At 37.9% G+C, this 21,756-nt stretch overlaps 1 protein-coding gene across 1 annotated transcript in view; it reads left to right on the top strand.

The window, feature by feature from the left end:
- ADGRV1 (adhesion G protein-coupled receptor V1) overlaps nt 1-21,756 on the top strand; it is a gene marked incomplete at its 5' end in the record, with an annotated part of 472,861 nt that overhangs the window by 26,396 nt on the left and 424,709 nt on the right. The window contains 7 exons of the mRNA XM_080679158.1: nt 916-1,079; nt 2,891-3,014; nt 3,991-4,257; nt 14,723-14,849; nt 15,732-15,949; nt 16,546-17,289; nt 20,282-20,655. Coding sequence (XP_080535284.1) covers nt 916-1,079; nt 2,891-3,014; nt 3,991-4,257; nt 14,723-14,849; nt 15,732-15,949; nt 16,546-17,289; nt 20,282-20,655 — 2,018 coding nt within the window. The remainder of the gene's footprint in view (nt 1-915; nt 1,080-2,890; nt 3,015-3,990; nt 4,258-14,722; nt 14,850-15,731; nt 15,950-16,545; nt 17,290-20,281; nt 20,656-21,756) is intronic.

The raw sequence follows: 21,756 nt of genomic DNA, 5'->3' as shown, positions 1-21,756 counted from the left end.
CAGCAAGCTAACCTACCGGTCAGAGCGTCTGCCCCCTGAAGGTCAGTGCATGTCGTAGTGACTGGTTGACCGGTCAACAGGGTCAGACAGGTGGTCAGTGCATGTCATAGCAAGTGGTTGAGCGGCTTTAGCATATCATTAGCATATTACGCTTTGATTGGTTGAACGGCCAACTGGACAACTTTACACTTAGCATATTAGGCTTTTATTATATAGGATTACTGTTTACTGAAGAGGAAATTAATAATTTAAATTCATTTTTTTAGCATATACTTACTTTCAGTTGTCTATCTTAGAAATTACATAGAGTGCAAAAATTGGTATTTTAAAAATGATATTTAGGATTACTTTTTGTATTTTATACATAGTATTGTGATGATACTGTTGCCTTCAGTTATATTTTGATTTTAGTTAATGATATGTGGTAGAATTCAGACACTCAAGAATGAGTTGTCATAGGAAAAACTTTAAAACTAAGAGTAACTGCTAGGGGACTATTGCAGTGGTCTGAAATGAGAAGTAGTTTATTTTTTTAGAACAATATCTTTTTGGGTAAAAAAATCACTTTTGAGTGTGCAGCTTCCTTTAGCTGCATATTAGGAAATATCTTTATAGGACTTTCAATAGGTGTATCTAATTAAACACTTTTCTGTTCCGATGCTGAATGACTTTTAAAATCCAACCTCTGATAGAAAAGATCAATCCACTTATTTTATTAGATGCTTACAGAGGGACGACTAGGCTAAGGCATTTTTATAGGTACATTGCAGGCTATGCTAAGCAGATCATTGGCCTTTTTTTTTTTTTTAAAGTCGTCTCATTTTTATGTTTGCTTTTTTGAGCAATTTCTTTACTTATCATTTTAGAATTGTTTAATATATGCTCACATATATTATACACATTTGTATTTTACAGCTGTTTATAGTATAATAAGAAATCGAGGCAACTTTGGTGACGTTAGTATATCATGGGTGGTTAGTCCAGACTTTACACAAGATGTATTTCCTGTCCAAGGGACTGTTTTCTTTGGAGATCAGGAATTTTTAAAAAATATCACCATTTACTCCCTTCCAGATGAGGTAAGTATTGCGTATATAATTCTCTTTACTTGTCATTGCTTAATAATTACGTTTTATCACATAATTAAACATCTGGTAATATATTTTGTTGTGAATATATTGATAAAGAACTCAGGTACGATAATGTCTGACTATAACCTAAATGAGAAATACTATTTTTGGTTTCCTGAAGGAATTTTTAACTCTTAGAACTGATAGTGGCCAGTGACACTGTGTAGGTGTTCAATATCAGGGAGTCACGGTTGGGGGAGGGGTGAAGTGCTTGCGTTGTTCTTAGACCCTTTGAAAACAAGTGTACCTCCTACCAGGTATCTCATGGTGCACTCTCAGAATCAGGGTCGTGGACCATAAGGATTGTGGATCCATCATGGTGTTCATCCTATCTAATAAAAGAGTAATAGCAAATTGACCATCACTCCAACACACAAGATGGCCACCGCCATGTGGTAAAAGATGGCCGCCCCAATGTGGACACAAGATGGTCGGCAGGGGAGGGCAGTTGGGGGCAACCAGGCCTGCAGAGGAGGGCAGTTGTAGGCAATCAGGCCAGCAGGGGAGGGCAGTTGGGAGGGACCAGGCCTGCAGGGGAGGGCAGTTGGGGTGACCAGGACAGCAGGGGAAGGCAGTTGGGGGTGACCGGGCTGGCAGGGGTGGGCAGTTAGGGGTGACTGGGCCGGCAGGGGAGGGAAGTTTGGGTGGAACCAGGCCTGCAGAGGAGGGCAGTTGGGAGGGACCAGGCCTGCAGGGGAAGGCAGTTGGGGGTGACTGGGCCAGCAGGGGAGGGCAGATGGGGGTGACCAGGCCAGCAGGGGAGGGCAGTTGGGGCGACCAGGCTGGCAGGGGAGGGCCATTAGGGGCAATTGGGCTGGCAGGGGAGCAGTTAGACATTGATCAGGTTGGCAGGGGAGTGGTTAGGGGTGACCAGGCTGGCAGGCAGAAGTGGTTAGGGGCAAGCAGGCAGGCAGGCAGGCAAACGGTTGGAACCCAGCAGTCCTGGATTGTGAGAGGGATGTCTGACTGCCCATTTAGGCCTGATCCCACTGGGCAGTCAGACATCCCTTGAGGGGTCCCATATTGGAGAGGGTGCAGGCTGGGCTGAGGGGCAATCCCCCTCCCCCCATGCACTAGTCTTACTGATAATGCAGAGAAAGAACTCAGTAACGGTGGGAGTGGACCTTTCAGAGGGGAAGCCTACCTCCTTTACTTCGAACTTGTCCCATTAGAGACAAAATCTAACCCTCTTTTACCATGTGAAGAAGGCCAGCTCATATGGAGGAAGTGAAAGAGAAACAGTGTCCACCTGGGGGTTCATAGAGGCTCAGAGCTGTGGGCAACCACATCTTGTTAGGACATGGGAATGAGGTCTTTAAGACACACTTGGGTGAAACTTCAGTAACATTTGTAAGTGGTCTTTGAGAGTTAGCTGAACTTTTACTATTATGAACTCAGTTGTAAATATGTCGAAAAATTATTTTTTCTGTTCCATTTTTTCTTATAAACAACATATATACCACTTTCTTAAAGAAATAGTATGACTGTAGTATTTTTATTTTTAGCTTAAAGCAAGATATTTATTTACAGTAAATTTTATGGAGAGTCAAAATAAAGTGGCTTTTCATATGAATGCACATGAAAATTCTGGGGATCTGAGTCCTACTTGAATAATTTAGGGTGGCTCTGCCTCAGAAATGAAAATGAACATTAGCACTATCATTAATACAGCTATATTTTTTAAAAAAGATAAAAATAATTTAGGAATATACAGTGGAATTATTTGTACAAATCGCCTGACTTAAAATATTTTCCAAAAGATTCCAGAGGAAATGGAGGAATTCACCATTACCCTACTTAATGCCACTGGAGGAGCTAAAATAGGAAATAAGACTACTGCAATTCTGAGCATCAGAAGAAATGATGACCCCATTTATTTTGCAGGTGGTATTGCTATTTTTTTCTTAAACAGTATATTTGTGCGTTTTTATTTATTTTTAACTGAACATTTTTAATAAAGCACAATTAATACTTCTTTAAATATGACTTTATTATTTGTTTGTATGATCATTATTTGATCTTCTTGAGGTTTTAACAAATATTTTTAAGCATCTTCTGAAGGAAAAAAATAGTAATTACAGTTTTGTTAGCTTTGTTCACTACACCTTCAAACTCCAAGTTATTTTCTTTCCTTTGTGCAAAAATGAATATTTTTTCATGTAACTTCGTCCAATCCACAGTGTAGCTAGCTCAGGGTCTGGGTACTGTATCTAATGGATGGTAACTTAATATAGCAACTAATATTGAATGGTCATATAAATCAAGGTTTCTTCATTTTTGCCACTTTAATAGTTTCTTTAGAATTGTCTTTTGCCATATGATATATCTTTTAGTTTTATTTGTGAGACTTAAATGTTGTCTAATTCTTTCTTAAGCCCATCTTGCAAGATATCCAGTTTACAATGGCAGGAATCTTTTAAACTTCTTCAGTTTTATTGATTCATATTCTTAACCTTTGGTTAATATGTATTTTATAAATTAGTCTTTTGTTCAACCTCCTGCTAACTCCTGTGACAAAAATAAAATATAAGATATCTGGGCCTTTTCTCAAGGAACTTACAGTTTACATTTGGAAATGAGGCATATGAAATAGTAGGCAGGGGATTTCAGATATGTAATTCACCAAAATTGGGTTTTGAAGACAATGGATTCTGTAGGAATTAGGTTAAGAGAAAGACCATTGGCTAGATGTAAGCAAAGGAGGTCTCATGTAGAATTTGGGACTAGAAGTGAGTCTTTAAGCAAAGATACATTGGAGGGAATTTTTTGTGGGGACGTGAAGAAACATAAATGACCTGAAAACATGTAGATGGAATACTAAAAGCTCGTATGTTTCTTCTTTTCTTTGTGAATATTTCAGAACCTCGCATGGTGAGGGTTCAGGAAGGTGAGACTGCTGACTTTACGGTTCTCAGAAATGGATCTATTAATGTTGTTTGCACCGTCCAATATGCTACCATGGACGGGAAGGCCACCGCAAGAGAGGGAGACTTTGTTCCTGTTGAAAAAGGAGAAACGCTTGTTTTTGAGGTTGGAAGTAGAGAGCAGAGAATATCTGTATTCATTAACGAAGACGATATCCCAGAAACGGATGAGCACTTTTATATAATCCTCTTTAACTCAACAGGTAAATAATGTGTACTTTTATGACTGATCTGTTGTTTCAGTGCTAAGTAGTACTTAAATATCATCTGTGACTGTTCAAGAGCAAAATTGCTTCATTGCTTTCTTGAGGGGGTGGGGTGAAGAATATGTATTGAACCTTCATGTACCTGGCATTCTCTGTGGCATTATTTGTAACCTTTTTTTCACAATACAGCACACATAGAAAATTATGATATTATGTAATGAATAAAAATCTTCTAGCTAAAGCTATGCTAAGCCTTGTCTAGTCACCCAAGGGCACTGGGCATCAAGAGCTCTGTAACCACTTGCTCTCCTAGCAGGGTGCTGGGCATACTAGTTGGGAAGATGTATTCTGTAGGTGGCTGAGCCCAACTGGCTGTTTGATAAGTCTCTGAAGCTATTAGCCACAATGAATGGCAATGTGCGAGGGAGAAAAGGCAGGCTCTTCATTCTTCCCTCTACTGTAAATGAAGTAGGATATTTTGATCCCAATATTTCATCTCTTAGAAGGTTTTGACCTCACCGTTAGTAAATTGGAGGGACCATAACTTATTTTAATATTTATTTTATTCTTTTAGGACTACAAAGAGCTCTTTTTTCCTGAGCCTTTTGAGAGTAAGTTGAAGACATGATATTTCATCACCCATGAAAACATTGGTGTTTTTCTAGAAATAAGGACATTCTCCTACATAACCACAGTATAACCATTGAACCCAGGAACTTAATATTAATAGAATCATTGCCTCAGGCCCCATTCAAATTTCTCCAGTTGTGCCAGTTTTCTTCTTTCTAGCAAAATGATCATTTCCTGAATCATGTATTGCTTTTCATTGTCACCTCTCTTTAAGCTCTTCAGTCTGGAGTAGTTCCTCAGTCTTTCCTTGACTTTCATGATCTTTAGGATATGGAAGATTATAAGACTGGTTATTTTGTAGACTGTTCCTCATTTTGGGGCTTGTTTAATGTTTCATCATTATCAGAGTCAGGTTTTGCATCCTTGGCAGGGATTTCATGGAAGGTGATTCTGAGCTCGCATCATGTCCCTGTAGTTGGCACATGATTTTCTTTTGTTCCTTTATGTGATGTTCACTTTGACCACAATTTAGGTGGTGACTGCCTGCCTTGTCCACTGTACTTTTTCCTCTTTGTAATTAGTAAATTTTATGAGGAAGATACTTTAAAATGTGCAAGTATCTTGTTACTCATCAGACTTTCAATTATCTTCCTGATATATTTATCAGTATGGACTCATGGTTTCTATTTAAAACATTGGGTTTTGTTTTGCATCATTATTTGTTTTGGCAGTTAAATTGTCCTAGATTTGGCCAGTGGTACCCTGTTCAAGATGACTACTTCGTCTTTTTGACATGTCCCTGTTATTATTTGAACATTTTCTTACTTTCTGGCCCAGCAAGAGGTTCCAAACTCATCTTATACTTTTCCTGTCACAACCCTGAAATCAACCATTTCTCCAGGAAGCCCTGGTTCCTTTTAGTGAAGAATGTTATTTAGAAACCAGGATATGGCACTAGGAGTGCTTATTGTTATTGTGGTTATGCTCCTTTTAGTTCTCTTAGTGTACAGAGAATATATGTATATATGCCTGTTTCTATGTATACATACACAACTTTCACATCTCTACTTCTATGTCCAACTATGTATATTGAAAACTTATTAGTTTGCACCAGTATCTCCATTTCTATCTAATATCACAGGGTTCATTCTAGTTTTCTCCCTTTCCATATTTGTCCCTCCCTTCTCTTATAGTGAGAAAGCCTGCTCCCATTATCTTTAATATATTTACTAATTTGATCAATTCTTTTTTTAAAAAATATATTTTTATTGATTTTTTACAGAGAGGAAAGGAGAGGGATAGAGAGTTAGAAACATCGATGAGAGAAAATGTGTTTTTTATTTGAGAGAGAGTGAATGAGTGAAATGCACAAGGTGTGATTGGGCCACTGGCCTGAGGTATGAAGGTCTGGTATGTACACTGCCGCTGCATTTGTCTTCAGTATTTTTCCAGAAGTGATCGCATCTGAGAATCTAATGACTTTAGCATTGAAGACTTGGATTATACAAATTTGTGCTTTTTATATCTTTTCTTAGTTCTCTTTCTTCCTCTTTTCTCTCCTTCTGTAATGTCAAAACATTGAGAACCTGAGGGGATCGATGAAGTGAGCTGGAGGGGCAGCATCTCTAACATGACCTAGTGCTGTCAGTGGGAGTTTATGCCTGATAGTTACCATTCACAGTAGGTGCCCTGAGATTGAATTACTGGATCAAAGGACTTGGCCATCCCTAGATCCCTTATTAAATATTTTCAGTTCTCTCTGTGGAGAAACAGAATGAGCTTTTAGCACTACCTATGAAATGTATGTTGATGACAAATGCATATGATAGCAGAGTCTGCCAGAATTAGGTTTTATTATTTTTAGATGTTTTTGTTAGATTTTATGATATAACTAGAGGCCCAGTGCACGAATTCGTGCACCATTGGGGTCCCTTGGCCTGGTCTGTGGGATTGGGCTGAAACTGGCTCTCCGACAGCCCCTGAGGGGTCCTGGATTGTGAAAGGGCACAGGCCAAGCCGAGGGACCCCACCGGTGCATGATCGGGGCTAGGAGGGACACGAGAGGTTGGCCAGCCAGGGAGGGATCACAGGAGGGTTCCAGGGCGTGTCCGGCCCATCTCGCTCAGTCCCGATCAGCCTGGACCCCAGCAACAAGCTCACCTATTGGTCAGAACATCTGTCCCCTGGTGGTCAGTGCACATCATAGCAACTGGTCGACTGGTCAACTCTTTGGCCCTTGGTGGTCAGTGCATGTCCTAGAAAGTGGTTGAGCGGCTTTAGCATGTCATTAGCATATTAGGCTTTGATTGGTTGAATGGATGACTGGACACAGCATATTAGGCTTTTATTATATAGGATATTTTAAGTTACTTTATTACTCTATATTGTCAGCATTTTCTAAACAGTGGTTTGCTGTCTATTTCTTTCTTTTTTTTATTCTTTAAAGTATTACATGTAGTAGTACATATATATATGCTTTTTTTTCCCCATTGCCCTTCCCCCCAGCCTCCCCTACCCCCTGTCGCATGCCCTCATCCCACCCCCCCAGTGTCTTGTGTCCATTTGTTGTGCTTATATGCATGCATACAAGTCCTTTGGTTGATCTCTTTCTCCCCCTCCCCAACACTCCCCTGCTTTCCCGCTGCAAATTGACAGTCTGTTCGGTGCTTTACTGCCTCTGTATCTATCTTTTTGTTCATCAGATTATAATGTTCTTTATTTTCCATAAATGAGTGAGATCATGTGGTATTTTTCTTTCATTGCCTGGCTTATTTCACTTAACATAATGCTCTCCAGGTCCATCCATGCTGCTGCAAATGCTAAGAATTCCTTCTTTTTTTATAGCAGCGTAGTATTCCATTGTGTAGATGTACCATAGTTTTCTAATCCACTCATCTGCTGATGGGCATTGGGGCTGTTTCCAAATCTTAGCTATGGTGAATTGTGCTGCTATGAACATAGGGGTGCATATATCCTTTCTGATTGGTGTTTCTAGTTTCTTGGGATATATTCCTAGAAGTGGGATTACTGGGTCAAATGGGATTTCCATTTTTAGTTTTTTGAGGAAACTCCATACTGTTCTCCACAGTGGCTGCACCAGTCTGCATTCCCACCAGCAGTGCACGAGGGTTCCTTTTTTCTGCATCCTCGCCAGCACTTGTCATTTGTTGATTTGTTGATGGTTGCCATTCTGACAGGTGTGAGATGGTACTGCATTGAGTTTTGATTTGCATCTCTTGGATAATTAGTGACTTTGAGCATGTTTTCATATGTCTTATGGCCTTCCTTCTGTCTTCTTTAAAAAAGATTCTATTTAGGTCCGTTGCCCATTTTTTTATTGGATCATTTATCTTCCTTTTATTAAGTTGTATAAGTTCCCTGTTGATGTTGGAGATTAAACCTTTATCAGTGATAACATTTGCAAATATGTTCTCCCATACAGTGGGCTTCCTTATTGTTTTGTTGATGGTTTCTTTTGCTGTGCAAAAGCTTTTTATTTTGATGTGGTCCCATTTGTTTATTTTCTCTTTAGTTTCCATTGCCCTAGGAGCGGTATCGGTGAAGAAATCGCTTCGGCATATGTCTGAGATTTCTCTGCCTGTGGATTCCTCTAATATTTTTATGGTTTCCTGTCTTATGTTTAAGTCCTGTATCCATTTTGAGTTTATTTTTGTGTACGATGTAAGTTGGTGGTCTAGTTTCATTTTTTTTTCATGTATCTGTCCAATTTTCCCAACACCATTTGTTGAAGAGACTGTCTTGACTCCATTGCATGTTCATGCCTCCTTTGTCAAATATTAATTGAGCATAGTGGTTTGGGTCAGTATCTGTATTCTGTATTCTATTCCATTGGTCTATATGTCTGTTCTTGTGCCAGTACCAGGCTGTTCTGAGAAAAGTAGCTTTGTAATACAGCTTGAAATCTGGTATTGAGATCCAACCTACTTTGTTCTTCTTTCTCAGGATTGCTGTGGCTATTCGGGGTCTTTTTTTATTCCAGTTTAATTTTTGGAGAGTTCTTTCTAGGTCTGTGAAATATGCTGTTGGTATTTTAATGGGGAGTGCATTGAACCTATAGATTGCTTTGGGTAGTATGGACATTTTAATGATGTTGATTCTACCAATCCATGCACATGGTATGTTCTTCCATCTGTTTACGTCTTCCTCTATCTCTTTTTCAGTGTCCTGTAGTTTTCTGCATATAGGTCTTTTACCTCCTTAGTTAAGTTTATTCCTAGGTATCTTAATTTTTTTGGTGCGATGGTAAATGGGATTGCTTTTTTAGTCTCTCTTTCTGTAAGTTCACTATTGGTGTATAGAAATGCCATAGATTTCTTGGCGTTAATTTTGTATCCTGCTACATTGCTGAATTCATTTATCAAATCTAATAGTTTTTTGATGAAGTCTTTCAGATTTTTTATGTACAATATCATGTCATCTGCAAATAAGGATAGCTTTACTTCTTCTTTTCCATTTTGGATGCCTTTTATTTCTTCTTCTTGTCTGATAGCAAGGGCTAATACTTCCAGTACTATGTTGAACAGGAGTGGTGAGAATGGGCATCCCTGTCTTGTTCCTATTCTTAGGGGAAATGGTTTTAGTTTTTGCCCATTGAGTATGGTGTTAGCTGTGGGTTTATCATATATGGCTTTTATTATGTGGAGGTATGATCCTTCTATTCTCACTTTGTTGAGAGTTTTTATCAAGAAAGGGTGTTGGATTTTGTCAAATGTTTTTTCTGCATCAATTGATATGACTATGTGATTTTTATCTCTCAGTTTGTTTATGTGATGTATCTCATTTATTGATTTGAGGATATTGTACCATCCTTGCATTCCTGGGATAAATCCTACTTGGTCATGGTATATGATCTTTCTGATGTACTGCTGGATCCGATTTTCTAGAATTTTGTTGAGGATTTTGGCATCTATGTTCATGAGGGATATTGTCCTGTAATTCTCTTTCATTGTGTTGTCTTTATCTGGTTTTGGTATTAGGGTGATGCTGGCTTCATAGAAGGAGCTGGGAAGTGTTCCTTCCTCTTGAATTTTTTGGAATAGTCTGAGGAGGATAGGTTTTAGTTCTTCCTTGAATGTTTGGTAAAACTCCCCTGTGAAGCCGTCTGGCCCCGGGCTTTTGTTTGCTGGAAGCTCTTTGATGACTGCTTCAATTTCTTCCATAGTTTTTGGCCTATTGAGATATTTAGATTCTTCTTGATTGAGTTTTGGAAGGTTGTATTTTTCTAGGAATATGTCCATTTCCTCCAGGTTGTCCAGTTTGTTGGAATAGAGTTGTTCATAGTATTTTTAAACAATCCTTTGTATTTCTGTGGGGTCTGTTGTTAGTTCTCCTCTTTCATTTCTGATTTTGTTTATTTGAGTCCTCTCTCTTTGCTTCTCGGTAAGCCTGGCTAGAGGTTCATCAATCTTGTTTATCCTTTCAAAGAACCCGCTCTTGGTTTTGTTGATCTTTTGTATTTTTTATTTTTGTTTTTATTTTGTTTATCTCTGCTCTGATCTTTATTATTTCCTTCCTTCTGCTTACACTGGGCTTTTCTTGTTGCTCTCTTTCTAACTCTTTGAGTTGTAGGTTTAGGCAATTTATTACCATTGTTTCTTGTTTTTTGCAGTAGGCTTGTAGAGCTATGAACTTCCCTCTCAAGACTGCTTTCACTGTGTCCCATAGATTTTGGATTGTTGTGTTTTCATTGTCATTTGTTGCCATGATGTTTTTTATTTCTTCTTTGATCTCTCTGGTAACCCAGTTCTTGTTTAATAGCAGGCTTTTTAGTCTCCATGTGTTTGATTTTTTTGGATTGTTTTTATTGTACTTGATTTCCAGTTTTATGCCACTGTGATCTGAGAAGATGCTTGATATGATTTCTTTCTTCTTGAATTTGAAAAGACTTTGCCTGTGACCCAATATATGCTCTATCTTTGAAAATGACCCATGTGCACTTGAGAAGAATGTATATTCTGTGGCTTTGGGGTCAAATGTTCTGAAGATGTCAATTAATTCCATCTGGTCTAGTGAGTCATTTAGGATTGATACTTCTTTGCTGATTTTATTTAGAGGATTTTTCCAATGGTGATAGTGGGGTATTAAAGTCTCCTACTATGATTGTATTGCTGTCAATCTCTCCCTTGATATCCTCCAGGAGTTTTTTTATGTATTTGGGTGCTCCTGTATTGGGTGCGTTTATGTTTACCAGCGTTATTTCTTCTAGTTGGAATGCTCCCTTTAGTAATATGAAGTGGCCTTCCTTATCTCTTTTTATGTCCTTCACTTTGAGATCTAATTTGTCAGATATAAGTATTGCTACCCCAGCCTTTTTTTCATCTCCATTCACCTGATAAACCTTTTTCCATCCCTTCATCTTCAGTCTGTGTGCGTCTTTTTTTCTGAGGTGGGTTTCTTGTAGACAGCAGATATATGGGTAATGTTTTCTTATCCAATCTGTTATCCTATGTCTTTGATTGGGGCATTTAATCCATTTACATTTAAAGTTATTATTGATAGGTAATTGTTTGTCACCATTTTTATTCTTTACCCCTGTGTTCCTTCTTTGCTTCCTATTTCTTTTTTTTTTTTTTTTTTTTTTTTTTTTTTACAGCAGACCCTTTAGCATTTCTTGCATTTCTGGTTTGGTGGTAATAAATTCCCTTAGTCCTTTTTTGTCTGTGAAACTCCTGATTTCACCTTCAGTTTTGATTGATAGCCTTGCTGGGTACAGTATTCTTGGATTCAGTCCCTTCTTTTGCATGACTTTGTATATTTCATTCCATTCCCTTCTGGCCTGATGAGTTTCTGTTGAGAAATCAATCACTAGTCTGATGGGGGTTCCTTTGTAGGTAACTTTATGTCTCTTTCTGGCCGCTTTTAAGCTTTGTCGTTGTTTGCCAATTTATTTATAATGTGCCTTGGCGTCAGTCTTTTGGGGTTCATTTTGCTTGGGACTCTGTGAGCTTCTTGGATTTGTGTGGCTTTTTTCTTCCCTATATCAGGGAAGTTTTCTGTCATTATTTCCTCAAACAGGTTTTCTATTCCTTGCTCAGTTTCCTCTCCTTCTGGCACCCCTATTCTGTGAATTTTGTTTTGTTTCATGTTGTCCCAAAGTTTCCTTAGGCCAGTGGTCGGCAAAACGTGGCTCGCGAGCCACATGCGGCTCACGAGCCGCGGTTTGCTGCTCTGTTGACTAATGAGTTTGCTGACTACTGCCTTAGGCTCTCCTCCTGCTTTTTAATTTTTTTTCTAGAAGCTGCTCTACTTGGGTATTTTTTCCTACCTTGTCTTCTAGCTCACTGATGCAGTCCTCTGCTTCTTGTAGTTCACATTTGTTGCTTTCTATTGAGTTCTTTACAGCAGTGATGTCACTTTTCATTTCTTCTTGGTTCTTCATTTCCTCTTGGTTCTTACACATATTGTCAAATTTGTCTTCCCTTCTTTTCAGCCACCTTATGACCATTTCTCTGAATTCTTTTTCTGACAGGTTGCTTGACTCCATTTCGTTTACTTCCTTTTCTGTAAAGGAAGTAATGCCTGCCTTTCTTTCATATGCGGGCTGTTTCTTTGTCTCCCCATGGTCTCTCTTCTCTGGGTGTCTGGTTATGTAGCTCTCTCTCTCCTGTGTTGATTTAAAGGCACAAAATACAACACAACCAGGTACAACACACAAGGCACTGAACAGAAATGTATTCATGATATTAATAGCCCCAAATAAAGGTGACCACCAGAGAAAGGTGAATTAGAGGATAGCAGAGAAAGAAGAAGAGTAAAAAATTAAAAAAGAAAGGAGTGTAAAAATGAAATTGGGAAAAGGGAAAAAAATTAAGAGAGAAAAGAAAGAGAATAAGAAAGAAGAGGGGAACAAACTATATATAAGGGGAGAAAACTCCAATAGAACAGCCACTGATCCCAACAGATGCCAGCAACAAGTACCTGGAGATGAATGCAAACTATAAACAACAACTAATATCAAGCGCAGTGAGGGAAAACAGAAGCAAAAAACAAACAAATACAAAACAAACAAAGAAAGAAGAATAAGCAAAATAATCTCACAAACAAGCATAAAAAATTGATATAATCAACAATCAAGTAAACAACAACAAAAGGACAGAGAGAAAAAAATTTTTTGGATAGTGAAGAAAGAGAAGAGATTGGTGTGTATGGACTTGGAGCAGGAGATTGGAAATTAGATATATAAGTAGGGTGGAATTTTAACAGGGGGTAAAAAGAAGGAATAGGGAAAATGTAACGTAGGAAAAGGGTAAGAGAAATAGGACAACAAAAGGGGAAAAGTTAGGAATAGAGTGATGGCATAAAGGTAAAGCTGAGATAGAGTAAAATGATGCTAAAGGAAAGATGAAAATAGAATGTAGAACACTAATCCTAAAGTAAAATAAAGAGAAAAAAAATGAAACTTAAAAAAAGGTAAAATAGTAGTAGTAATAATACTGATTGAAAATAAAAATGTAATAATTAAAAAGAAAAAAAGAAAAAAAATTAGTTTCTTAAGTAAAAGATGAAAAAAATAAAAAAAATAAAAGTAAAAATGTGCAGTAGTGAAGATCATTCACTTCCTCTACTGTTCTGTTTGGCACACCTGTTTCCTAGTCAGGACAGTATTGAAGTTCCCTGAGTTCCACTGCTCCTCAGTGTTATAAGCCAGTCCTGATTTTTAAGCAGGCAGTGCATCTTACTTTCTTGTATTCCTTTATTTGTGTTTTCACAAGAGTCAATTTGTGATTCAATCACTGGGTGGTAGTGTTTCTGGATTGATCTCCGGGTCTATAGGTCCTCTCTAGCCAGTGCTTAGATCCTGCTTTCCCTGTGGCATTTAATACTGGTTTGTGGGAGTGGGTTGCCCCAGAGCTTGTTCTCTGATCCCCAGGTTCCAGAAAAACAACTTTCCCCTGCAGTCTCTTAGGGTGTCCCCAATTGGGTGATCCTATGTATGGGCTTAGTAATCAGAAGCAAGGATTTATAGAGGAAAAAGAAAAAAGAAAATGAAAAAAGAGAGAGCCTGCGTAAGTGTGCGAACTCCGGGGCTGCGTGCAAGTCTTTGCAGTCTTCTTTTTCCCCTTGGGTCTAAGCAGCTGGCACACTTTTAAAATTTTTAGGCTGTCCTTTTGCATCAGATCAAAAAGGGTTGCTTTTTAGAGTTCCCTTCTGTTAGCAGCTCTGCGGACCCCCTTCCACATTCACGGATCGCGCCAGCACCAACGGCTGCGGATTTTTCTAGGGGCAGATTTCCCCAGGTTCTCCAGCTCCCGCGTGTGCGTTTCTCTCTCCTGCCGGGACCAAAGACCTCACCTTATCCCAGGCAAAATCTGACCTTTCCGTGGTGGAGTGTAAAGCTCTTCTGAATCCGCGTGCTTGCGCCAGTTGGGGACTGGTGTTCTCGGGTTCACAGCTGTTCGGTGGGTGCTGTATTTGTAGATTCTCCACGCTTTTCAGGCGTCCAATAATATCCACTTTCCCCTTCAAGATGGCGCAGTCTTTGCGTCTGAGCCGGTGGCTCCCAGAGGGAACATAGCAGCAGTGGGGGCTGCCCGGTCAATAAGTAGGGAATATGATAATTTACTGCCCCACCCTCAAATATAGAGGCGCTCACAGCCACAAGATGGCGGCACCCAGTCCCCTCAGCCCTGCCGGGGTGGCAGGCACGTGGCAAGGTTTGATGGGGCATCGCCTTCTCCTGATGGCTGGGTCGCCTCCCACCCCTGAGGGACTGTGAGAGGGGGCAGGCCGGGCTGAGGGACCCCCACTCCAGTGCAAGAATTTTCATGCACCGGACCTCTAGTTTAATTATAAAGTATTTCTTAGTTAAAAATACAAATTTAACAGGAAGTTAACTACTTTTGTTATTTTAACTTTCCTGTTTTTAATTTAGGCGATACAGTAGTATATCAACATGGAATAGCTACAGTGATAATTGAAGCTAATGATGACCCAAATGGTATTTTTTCTTTGGAGCCCATAGACAAAGCAGTAGAAGAAGGAAAGACTAATTCATTTTGGTAAGCATATTTGGATAAGGCAAATTCAAAATTGTGTACAATAATATGAAATCTTTTGAAATACTTACCTTTCAAAATGAAAATACTGGTTAAGAATTGAATAATTTTAAAGTTGGTAGTCTGAATCGATTGTAAATATTTTTTATGCTGTTGTCATTTGTTTGAAAAAAAAGAAAATGGCACCTTAGCTGGTGAGCAGAAATTATTCTCCCCACGCTCCTCACCCCAACTTCCATCCTTTGTCAGGACTGAGAGACAAATATACAAGGTCTTCTGGAACTGCTCTCAAGTGACATGTGACTTCCTCACCCTGTACTTTGCTTCTGAACATTTGTCAGTTCTCATAGAAAGTTTTTTGATTGGGCTTAGAATTTATCTTTCAGTTTGGACTTGGAAGACTGTGACTTTTAAGATTGCTTTTCTTGCCTAGCCAGTTTTGCTGAGTGGCTAGAGCGTCGGCCTGCGGACCAAAGGGTCCCGGGTTCGATTCTAGTCAAGGGCACATACCTCAGTTGTAGGCTTTTCCCTGGCCTGGGCCCTGGTCTGGGCTCATGCAGGAGGCAACCAATCCATGTGTTTCTCTCACATCAATATTTCTTTCTTTGTTTCCCTCTCTCTTCCACTCTCTCTGAAAACCAATAGAAAAATATTCTCAGGTGAGGATGAAAAAAAAAAAAAGATTGGTTCTCTTTATTAAGTTCTACTTCTTTCTTCTATGAGATTCCTCATGGTTGCTCAGTTAGGACTGCCTGGCTGCTTTATATTAAAGATGATAAATGGAAAAAGTATGTTTCTGAGGGAATACAGAAAGCCTCCATTAGAGTTAGTTTCATTACTTATACATTTTCCATAATAATGAATTTTCTTTAATTTGTTATGCAGGGTTGTGCGGCAGCGAGGACACTTTGGCAATGTTTCTGTGTCTTGGCAGCTGTTTGAGAATGATTCTGCTTTGCAGCCTGGACAAGAGTTCTATGAAACTTCAGGGACTGTAAACTTCACGGATGGAGAAGGAGCCAAACCAATCATTCTCCATGCTTTTCCAGATAACATTCCTGAATTCAATGAGTTTTATATTTTAAAGCTAGTAAATATTTCAGGTGCTGTGTTTTCCCATCTCTTTTCTTTTACCACTGAAGTTTAATATTTTACATTTAAATAATTAGACCTGTAGAAAAAATGCCGTCAATGAAGAAATAAATATATCTTGATTGTCTGACTTTATATGTCAAAATACCATTTTGGATAGAAGTGTTATTTTTAATGTTCATTTTGTGGTCTTGGTTAAATTTTATGGATGGAGACTTACATTCATCCTCAAACTTGTAAACGGATTTTTTGCCCACTCAAATATAGTGTCTCCAACAAAAAGTTAATGAAAGTTAGGAAGTACGAATTCATGGTAGCTTAAAGATTGCTCATTTTTAAAACAATCAATTTTCCTATCACTACCGGTTTTAAGCACAGGAATTAAACTCTCTAGTTAATATTCTTTTTTCAGGCTGTACTGATTTTTAATGAAATTATGCTTTCCCCCCTGAAAATGTGGTAAACGCCATATGGTGACATGTTGGTCATTGATGAATGAGTAAATGATTTAACTGAAAGTTTGCTGAACAAACCTATTGTCTTCACCTTAAACTAGAAAGTCTTTTAAATTCTGGTTTCTCATTCATTACAAATTTCCTTATTATAGGTGGGTCCCCAGGTCCTGGGGGTCAACTAGCAGGAACCAACCTCCAGGTGACAGTGATGATTCCATTCAACGATGATCCTTTTGGAGTTTTTATCTTGGATCCAGAGTGCTTAGAGAGAGAAGTAGCAGAAGATGTTCTCTCAGAAGATGATATGTCTTATATCACCAACTTTACCATTTTAAGGCAACAGGGTGTCTTTGGTGATGTACGTGTAGGCTGGGAAATACTGTCCAGTGAGTTCCCTGCTGGTTTGCCTCCAATGATAGATCTTCTGCTGGTTGGAATTTTCCCCAGCACTGTGCATTTACAGCCACACATGAGGCGTCACCACAGTGGGACAGATGCTTTGTACTTCAGTGGACTAGAGGGTGCATTTGGAACTGTTGATCCAAAATACCATCCTTCCAGGAACAACTCAATTGCCAATTTTACTTTTTCAGCTTGGGTAATGCCCAATGCCAATACTAATGGATTTATTATAGCAAAGGATGATGGTAATGGAAGCATCTACTATGGGGTAAAAATTCAAACCAACGAATCCCATGTGACTCTTTCCCTTCATTACAAAACTTTGGGGTCCAATGCTACCTATGTTGCCAAGACAACAGCCCTGAAATATTTAGAAGAGAATATTTGGCTTCATCTTCTAATTATCCTGGATGATGGCATAATTGAATTCTACCTTGATGGAAGTGCAATGCCCAGAGGAATCAAGAGTCTGAAAGGAGAAGCCATTTCTGATGGTGAGTGTTATCTTTACAAGGACATTGACTTTGGAATTTTAAAAGAATTTGATTTCTTAAAAAGGCTAACAGGTTTTTAAAAATCTGCTTGTGTATTGGCTTAATTTCTTTAAATAACCCTATCTGCCTACCAAGACAATAAAGTATGTGCCGAGTATTACAGAAATGGATCAAGCAAATTCTTTGCCTTTGAGGTTCCTGAAATAGGCTCTGGGAAAGAGATGTTTAATCAGATTACTTCAATATGTTGTAGGAAGAAAGAAAACAGATATGAAGGATGCACACTTATTTCTCCTGTAGTAATGGTGGATAGGGCATAATGTTTCAGGTAGAGAAAAGAGCAAAGGTACGGAAATGTGAAATAGCATGTTGTAATGGGAACTGCTGCTAGCTCAATATTGTTGGAGTTGGGAGGTGATGGAGATATGTTAAAGAGAAAGCAGAAGAGAAATATTACATAAAGCCAGCGGTTTCATGGCTTTATAGCATAAGGAGTAAATTGGTGAATTCTATGTAATGCTTTGAAAAGATAATCATTATTGTCTTTAAGCTGGAGCTGATGCTGTTTCTTGAGAAGCACATTTAGCATGTTTACATACAATACTGGTTATGTCCATTATAATCACAAATTCCCCTTCAGCCCCTCCAACTTATGATTTGATTCTGTTTTTCATTTAATAAGGAAGCAGAGCAGCCTTTATATGTTTATTGTGTAATAGAATATTTTCTTCTGAACCTCCTGCATTAGATATCTAGTTATGTTTTTCTTTTATTAGGAAAAAAAGATGTATGCTTACAGTATCTGTGGCATTGAATTGTTCCCTTTTTTGATTGTGTAAATATGTACATGTATTTGTTAACTTTGGTTCCTTTGGTGATAGCATGGTGTTAGAATGAGAATGGGAAAAATTGGGGTTAGTGAGAGCTGTATTTCTCTTTCTGTCTTTAGCTTACTGCAGGGAACTTAGATTGTTTTCGTAATTTGAAACTTGGAAAGAAAATTATTAAAATAGTGTATGTAGTTTTAAAAGTTATTAATGAAATATAGTATGTGTTACATATTATAAAATATATAGTCGTGTACATATCATAAATGTACAGGTAGTTGAATTTTTTAAAACTTTAAACCCATCAGTTTCAGCACCCACATAACCAGTCTCCAGATCAAGAAACAGCATTTTAGGAGCCCCTTTTGGCTCTGTTCAAGTCACTAACTCACCACCCTGTCCACCTAGTATTGCCCTTTACAAGAGCGTAAGAGTAGCTTTTCCCTTTTTACAATATATGTAAATGGAATTGAGCAGTGTTTATTTTTTTGATGTTTATAGAAGCTTTATTCATAATTTCCACAACTTGGGAGCAACCATGATGTCCTTCAGTAAGTGAATGAATAAATAAACTGTGGCCTATCGAGAGAATGGAATATTCTTCAGTGATAAAAAGAAATGAGCTATCAAGCCATGAAAATACATGGAGGGACCTTAAATGCACATTACCAAGTGAAAGAAGCCAAAGTGATATGCTACATACTGTATGATTGTAATTATACGTCATGAGACAGTAAAAAGATCTGTAGTTGCCAGGGGTTGTGAGGAGGGAGGGATGAATAGGCAGAGCACAGAGGAGTTTTAGGGCAGTGAAAATACTCTATGATATAAAAATGGTAAATACATGTCATTTGTTAAAACCCATAGAATGTACAAAACAAAGAATGAACACTAATATAACAGTAAATGACGTATTTTACTTAATAATGTGTCACTATAGGCTCATCTATTGTAACTGGTTTACTGCACTAATTCAAGATGTTGATGATAAGGGAAACTGAAGGACTGTGAGAGGGTACATTCTATATTTTCCACTTGATTTTTCTAAAAACCTAAAACTGCTCCAAAAACAACAATAACAAAGAAAGTATATTAATTTAAAAAAAAATACATCCCAGGTAATGTTGGCATCCCAGCTAGTCAAGCACCAAGTGTTTAGAAACTGTTTTAAGCAATATGTGCATTTTGGTCAAAATATATCCTTAAATAGATGCCATTGAAGCGATTCATCACTGACTATAAAGTCTGCTTCCCTTGGAAGGTGTTGTTGTATTGAGAATTTGGACAACTGCATGCTTAAAATATAGGGCTGGCTTCTTTTGTTTAGTATTTTTTAAGAGGTTCATCAATATTTTTCCCTGTTTAGATATTTCACTTTCATTACTATATAGTCGGTCCAGAACCACTAGAGAAGGCCTGGGACAACTGTGATAATAATGTCTAGGCTGCATGTGAACTACCCTAAAAGAGCTATCTGGGCAGCGACTTGTAAAATTGCCTTGATTGGTGATCTTGATAAGGAATAGTACTGGTACTTTCCCCCAAATCACTGCCAAGCCTTGGACAGGGAATAAGTAAAGAAATAAGAATTGGTGAATTCTTGAAAAGGGCTGCATGTTGTTATTACCCAAGACTCATATATAAAGTTGTTCCTGGGAAGAAAAACATTTTTTTTCTACATTCATTGCATTAGTTTTATGGATAGTTATATTTGATCCACAAAAACTTATTTTCCTAAATTCTCACAATTTTATTTAACTCAAGATTAATTTCTAACAGATCAAGCCTTGAAATTTTCAAAGAATAGTCATACTAAAGTTTTGAAATTGTAACTGAATTAAATGATTTTATTCCTAGATGTGCAAGGAAATTTTAAAATTTCCTGGAAGAAATGTCTATCCAGGTATATACACACATACATATATACATATACACATACATACCCATGTATAAAATAACCTGTAGCACAAAATATCTTGAATCCCAGTGATTACTGAATCATTTTTCTTCAAAACAGAAGGTATTTATTTGATTATATTCTAGTTATACAAAAGCTTTACTTATAAAACCTTTCAATAGAGTTGCTTCATTTTCTGAATCACACTTGTAATTTAGGACAGGAGACTAGTGGATGTTGAAGCATTTAAATCCGTTTCTTATTTCAGGTCCTGGAACTCTGAGAATTGGGGCAGGAATGAATGGCTATGACAGATTTACAGGTCTGATGCAGGATGTGAGGTTCTATGAGCAGAAACTGACCCTTGAAGAAATTTATGAACTTCATGCCATGCCAGCAAAGAGTGATTTACACCCTGTCTCTGGGTATCTGGAGTTCAGACAGGGAGAAACTAACAAGTCCTTCATTATTTCTGCAAAAGATGACAATGAAGAGGAAGGAGAAGAGTTATTCATCCTTAAACTAGTCTCTGTATATGGAGGAGCTCGTATTTCTGAACAGAATACTACAGCAAGATTAATAATACAAAAAAGTGACAATGCCAATGGCCTGTTTGGTTTCACAGGGGCTTGTATACCAGAGGTAAGTAGTGAACTTGGAGAACTTTGGAGTTAAAAAACTCATTGTAGGTGAATTTGTTTGGGAGTGGGCTTTCTTTCATTTGGTAAGTTTGCCTGAGTATCTATGCCAAAAAGTATGAAAGAGCCAGTGGTTGCAAATGTGAATTGTAAGGTCTTTGGTCTTATAAATTCACAGTTTGAGTCAGAAGCTTAATAAGCTGCTAGAAGTAATAACAATTTAGCAAATGAAACTTTAGCCATAATCTTTAACTTAATGCGTTTCACATAATATATAATTATACTCTACAAGTAATTATATGTAAATTACTTTCTAGCTACTATTGGATTACCACATAAGTAGATGAAATAATATGTATTGAAAGCTTCTATGAATAATACTGGAAACTTCATTAAATATAATATTTTGAGGTCCCCCCCCCCTCGTATGTCAAATGTACTTAAGTTGTTAGTTAAAACATTCTTAGTTGTTGGGTATAAACTCCTTTCTTATCAACCATCTTGGCCAGCTTAATTAATTAGGCTGTTTTACTGGCCTTATCAGTTCTGTCCAAGTTTTCAAAGATTCGTAATCATATTGGTTTCCTGTTCAGTAATGTGAGATCTCATGAAACTACTTCACAGGTGTCAAATGTGACTGCAGCAGCTCCATGTCTGTGAAAAGATGTCAAGGAACAAGAGAGTCTTTCCCTTTGCAAGTAGTTTCAGAAGAGTGTTTATGCAAATTGAAGTGATTAAGAAAAACATGAATTGGAAGAGCATGAAAAAATAATCTAGGTCATAGGCTTCATTATAGCTCAAATTGGGGTATCTCATTGTCCCCTTAGCACTTTGGATGGTGATAATCATAAGAGGTTACAGTAAATAGTGGTATTTTTCTATACCAGAAAGAGACTATCCTAGAGTAGGGAGGACCAATGTCATACAAATCTATAACTTAAAGAAATATGTTTATTTATAATGACAATACCTTTTAATAGCTACTAAGTCGTCAAAGAACTTTACATGTTGTTTTTCATGCACCTTTATGACAATCCATAATATAGCTGCAACAAATATTAATTATTACTCTCTTCACTTTATAGGGATAGCAACTGAGGCTTAG

Source organism: Plecotus auritus (assembly GCF_963455305.1).
Source record: "Plecotus auritus genome assembly, chromosome: 7".
Taxonomy (NCBI): domain Eukaryota; kingdom Metazoa; phylum Chordata; class Mammalia; order Chiroptera; family Vespertilionidae; genus Plecotus; species Plecotus auritus.
Note: the sequence above shows the minus strand (reverse complement) of the source record. Positions and strands in the feature narration are given on the sequence as shown.